The sequence below is a fragment of the Apium graveolens genome, chromosome 11, assembly GCF_009905375.1.
Source record: "Apium graveolens cultivar Ventura chromosome 11, ASM990537v1, whole genome shotgun sequence".
Classification (NCBI taxonomy): Eukaryota; Viridiplantae; Streptophyta; class Magnoliopsida; order Apiales; family Apiaceae; genus Apium; species Apium graveolens.
The window spans coordinates 43,638,940-43,644,315 of NC_133657.1; the positions used below are offsets into that span (position 1 = coordinate 43,638,940).

The following is a 5,376-nucleotide window of genomic DNA, read 5'->3' on the forward strand; positions in this document are numbered from 1 at the left end:
TTTCAATTTAAAAGGGGTTCTTGATCAAGGATAATATAACAAGGGAAATGAAAAAGTTCGAATGAGAGGATGATAATAGTGTTTGGGTTTCCAAAGGAAATGAATATGATGTATGAGGGTTTTAGGTTCCACTAGATATATTAAGGAACTATTTGTAGGGGTATTCACAGAGATACGAAGTAATATATGAGGAAAATGGGTCAATTCAAGTATGGAAGCGATTAACTAAGTTCAAGATCTAATTATTGAATGATGTCACGGACTAACCATTGTTATTAAATGATAGTCATACATTCACAGGGTGTTCAATCACAAGAAGCAGGATTATAAAGATAAGTTGAGAGTTCACTTGCCTGAACTACGCTTACTGAGTACTTGAATGGAATCGTCTAGGGGCTCCTTTCCTGGCCTCCTACTTCAACCTATAATAAATAGTATCCTCGTCACAACTCTTGCTAACTACCCTTTCGCGTATATTATATATATACACACATACATGTATTTTTATATATATACTTAACACACTTAATTTCAAGTAATATATGCTTCACATAATTAACATAACACATAGCAAGAAAAGGCATGGCAATAGTACACTTAGATCCTAATCACTCAAGTAATTATCCTTTCAACAAATAATTAACAAGACCATTACTCTTAATCCTCCTTTAAAGACCTCAACACAATCTAAATTCAGTAAGGCACACTTGTGCCTCACCTCACAAGACTCACATAACTAATGCATATTCTAAACTCTTTCCGGATGCACGCCTTGGCACCACTTGTGTGCCTTGACACAATTGTACATTTCTACCTTGGGCTTTCACTTAATTATGATTTCTACAGACTCTTATGACATTATACAACTCCCAAACTTGACTTGACATCAAGGCCTCACTCATAAAGCACTTAAACACAATGCAATCCATAGAGGCTTCCTAATGCAACTCTTATGGTGACTCTCGGGTGTTTTGGTGGAAATGGGGTATCTCCACCGTGGGCCATCACTCCAAACCAACTCTCTGAGGTTCCTAAGACTCTAAACTAACTCTTAAAGTTGGAATGACTTAAAAACCTCACTTGGGCCTCCCTAGGCCTCAAGTAGAAGTTGACATAAATCTTCCTTCCCTGATTTCCAAATTGCCTTATTTTTACAAACTTAAAACTCACTTAAATTGTTCAATTATTGATTTTAATGACTTGTTAAGCTTCCTAAGACTTCTTTATACTATTATAAACCAATTCCCAATGAATGTCTATCCTAAAACATGGTTATAATGGGTCAAATATGGACTTGTACCAAATCTGCCCTGTTTTGAGTTTCTCTCGGTTTTGTGCTTGTGCACCTAACCAAATGCATAATTTTACCCAATCTAAAGCTTCTGGACTCAAGTACATACCAAGTCCTAACATCCTGCTAACACCTACTGACCTATAGTGCACAAGGTTGATTTATAACTTTAGTTAGCAAGCAATCAATTATAAGGACAAGCAAAGTAACACCTCACAAGACAAGCCATCACTTAGTCATTTTTAAAGCAAAAATTTGAATTACACATGCATGAAAACATCATGACACCTATTGATTTTAATCTCTTTTAATCAAGACATAATTAAACTATCATTTTAACACATAATTCGTGGCATGCGCCTCATAAAAATCAAGTATCAAGGTTCAAAATAAACAAGTATGGTTTCCTAGTCTAAAATCACTTGTAAATCAACATGCAAGGGTAAATTTCAACATGCAAGGGCTATAACTAACATGCAAGTCTTCAAACTTAATATACTCGAAGAAATACATAGCATTCAAGAGTTTAAACAGTATAATTCATCATTTTTAGAAGCAAAAACGTTTTATAAGGAACATGCAAAGTCATTTTCATAGAAATTTCTAAAGAACAATCCATATACATTCGGCTCTTTTAATAAATCATTGCCAAATGCAATGAACAAGATTATGGCTTAGAAAGTTGAAGTCAAAACACTTCTCCAAGATCATATCAAGTCCATATCTTTAAGCCCTTATGATTTTAGTCCTTAAATCCATGAAAATTCAAGGCCTAAATCTTGGCTACAAGAACACATCAACACATAATAAAACATACCTTTTATGGGCCAAATTTTTCAAGTATAAATGTGGGAATATGAGTGAATTAGCTCCTTGATCAAAGTGTTTGAGAAAGAAGGAAAAAAAATGAAGGAAGATGGGGAGGGGGAGCTTCGACCGAGATGGAGAGAAAGGGGAGGGGATGGAGTGAAGTGGGTGTGCAAATGAGAGAGTGTAGCTTGTGTTTTTGGGTTTTGATGTGTTAAAATGGTAGTGGAATGGAGAAATGACTTTTATGCCCTTCCTACAAGCTTAAGACATTTTGCATGCAAGGGTAGATTAGTACTTTGCTTGGTTAAAGTGAGTTAGTGGGGTAGGAAATGACGGTCCTATCCTTGGTCTCTATTATAAGGGATTTTGCATGCATGGGTACATTAGTAATCTAGTAATCATTTTTTTAGAATTAAAATGTGCTTAAAAAGAAATAATTTTATTAAATAAATACAATTACATAAATCACAAATATTATACCATAAATTAATTTAAGATTTTAGAAGTTTTATAAGAGTATTTTCAAGAAATTTGAATAAAAAAAATTTTTAAAAGAATTTTCTTTATAATAGTACTTCTATAACAAGCCAAATAAAAATACAATATAATTAGATTTTAATGTAAATAAAGTTTTAAAAATATAATCTAGCATTATACCAATTTATCTAATCGTATAAGCACATAATTTCCATATCCAAATATTTGTACGAAGATTCAAATCATCACGAAAGAAAATATATTCGTATTTACTTAATTTACATAATCGCTGGAAAGCAACATTTAGAAACTTATGTACTCACAACAATGCACAAAAATACCACATCATAGAATTATACTATCATAATATTTACAGACGTTACAACCTTCCCCCCTTTAAGGATTCTGTCCCCAGAATCTAAGCAAACAGATGAGGATACTCATCTATATCACTTTCTAATTCCCATGTTGATTCTTCAACTTTGGAATTCCTCCATAAAACTTTAACTAAAGGAACTATCTTATTCCTTAATACTTTATCCTTTCTATCTAGAATGCTAACAGGTTGCTCGACATAAAATAAATCTGGCTCAATCTCCACTAGTTCATTCTCTATGATACATTTGGTGTCGGGGTTGAACTTCTTAAGCAATGATACGTGAAAAACATTGTGAAGGTGCTGCTTTTGAGGCAGTAAGGCCAACTCGTACGCCACTCTTCCAACTTTACCCAAAATCTTAAAAGGTCCGACAAATCTTGGACTCAACTTTTCTTTCTTTCCAAATCTAGTTATCCCTTTCTATGGCGACACTTTCAACAGAACAGTTTCTCCTATTTCATACTCTATATTCCTTCTGCGCGGATCAGCATACTTTCGTTGTCTATCGTGAGCTGCGATCAATTGATTTCGAATCAAATTCACCGCTTCTTTCATTTGCTGAATCAGTTCGGGGCCAATTACCTTTCGATCTCCGACTTCATCCCAACATATTGGTGATCTACACTTCCTTCCATAAAGAGCTTCGTACGGGGGCATTCCAATACTGCCATGAAAGCTATTGTTGTATGAAAACTCTACTAAAGGTAGGTGATCGTCCCAATTTCCTTCAAAGTCTAAGGCATAATGACAAACTTATCCAAATATTCCTTGAATACGCGATTCATCAAATCCATAAAGGTGGTCGGCGCATTTATCAGCCCGAATGCCATAACTAGAAACTCGTAATGTTCATATCTGGTTCTGAAAGCAGTTTTTGGTATGTCTTCCGGCTTAATCTTCAACTGATGATATCCCGATCGCAAGTCAATATTTGAGAAATAAGTCGTTCTTTTAAGTTGGTCAAACAAGTCATCAATACGAGGTAACGGATACCTATACTTGATGGTCAATTTGTTCAATTCTCTATAGTCGATGCAAAATCTCATACTTCCGTCCTTCTTTTTCACAAACAAAACTGGAGCACCCCATGGAGATACACTTGGCCTTATAACTCCTTTATCGAATAGTTCTTATAATTGCTTGGCCAATTCCTTCATTTTGGCTGGTTCCATACGATAAGGTGCCTTCAATACCGGTTCCATGCCGGGCGCTAAGTCGATAGAAAATTTGATTTGACGGTCAGGCGGCAATCCAGGAAGTTCATCAGGAAATACATCGGGAAATTCACTAACTATCGGAATACTTCCTATATTCGGCGTCTCCTTAGATCTATCAATTACGTGAGCCAAATACCCTTCACACCCTTGTCTTAACAGTCTTTTAGCTTGGATCATTGTCAAAAACATCTTAACTTGCTTCTGCCCTTTAAACTCTACTATCTTTCCTTGAGGGGAATTAAGAATCACTTTCTTCTTCTTACAATCTATCTGAACACCATGCTCTGCTAACCAATCCATTCCTAATAGAACGTCAAACTCTCCAAATTGGAAAGGTATGAGGGAAGCAGGGAAACTATAGCCTGAAATCTCTACTTTACACCGAGGGCAAACATCTTTAACTGATACTCGTTCTTGATTAGCCAAAATGATAGATAAGGGTTCAACTAACGGTTCAAATTCACAATTCAACTTGCCAATAAAAGATTCAACTATGAAAGATCTAGTAGCTCCGAAATCAAATAGCACTTTAGCATTGATTTTGTTGACAGAAAGCGTACCTGCCACAACTTTAGAACTCTGAACAGCATACTTGATGTTCATGTTGAATGTCCGAGCCTGAGCAGGATAGGAGGGAGGAAACACTGGAGTTACAGATTCAGAAAATTGATTTGAAGGAAGTTGAAGAATTGGAACAGAAGATGTCATTGCTTGATTGAAAGAAGCGGCTGTCAATTGCATCAACTTGTTGTTTCTGGGGGTCTTGCAATCCCTCGACATTTGACCAGTCATTCCACATTTAAAGCATGTAACAATAGGCTTCAGTTTCCGACACTCATTCGCTTAATGACCTTTCTCATTGCACTTATAACAGACGATGTCAGTTTGCAGTTACCTGTGTGTCTCTTGTTACAGAATTTACACTCCGGATTTGTTGCTTGCTGGAATCTTTGCCCTTGAATCCAATTCCTCTGACTCTTATCATCACCTTTCTTAAAGCTTCGGGATCCTCCTTGGTTCTGGAATCCAAACTTCTTGAAATTATTTCCACTTTGGGTTTCTTGAGCCGATCCTTCTCCACTACTTCCAAACTTTCTTTTCTTACTCTCTTTCTCCTTCGTATTTTGGTCACTTTCTCCTTCAATCACCATGGACTTTTGGACCACTCCAGCATATGTGGCCAATTCAAAAGCAGCCATTCT

At 36.0% G+C, this 5,376-nt stretch overlaps 1 protein-coding gene across 1 annotated transcript; it reads right to left on the minus strand.

Moving 5' to 3' along the window:
• Nucleotides 1-4,087: 4,087 nt before the first annotated feature.
• Nucleotides 4,088-4,966, minus strand: LOC141695476 (uncharacterized). The gene has a single exon (XM_074499719.1). The coding sequence runs from the start codon at nt 4,964-4,966 to the stop codon at nt 4,088-4,090; it is 879 nt and encodes a 292-aa protein (XP_074355820.1).
• Nucleotides 4,967-5,376: the final 410 nt, after the last annotated feature.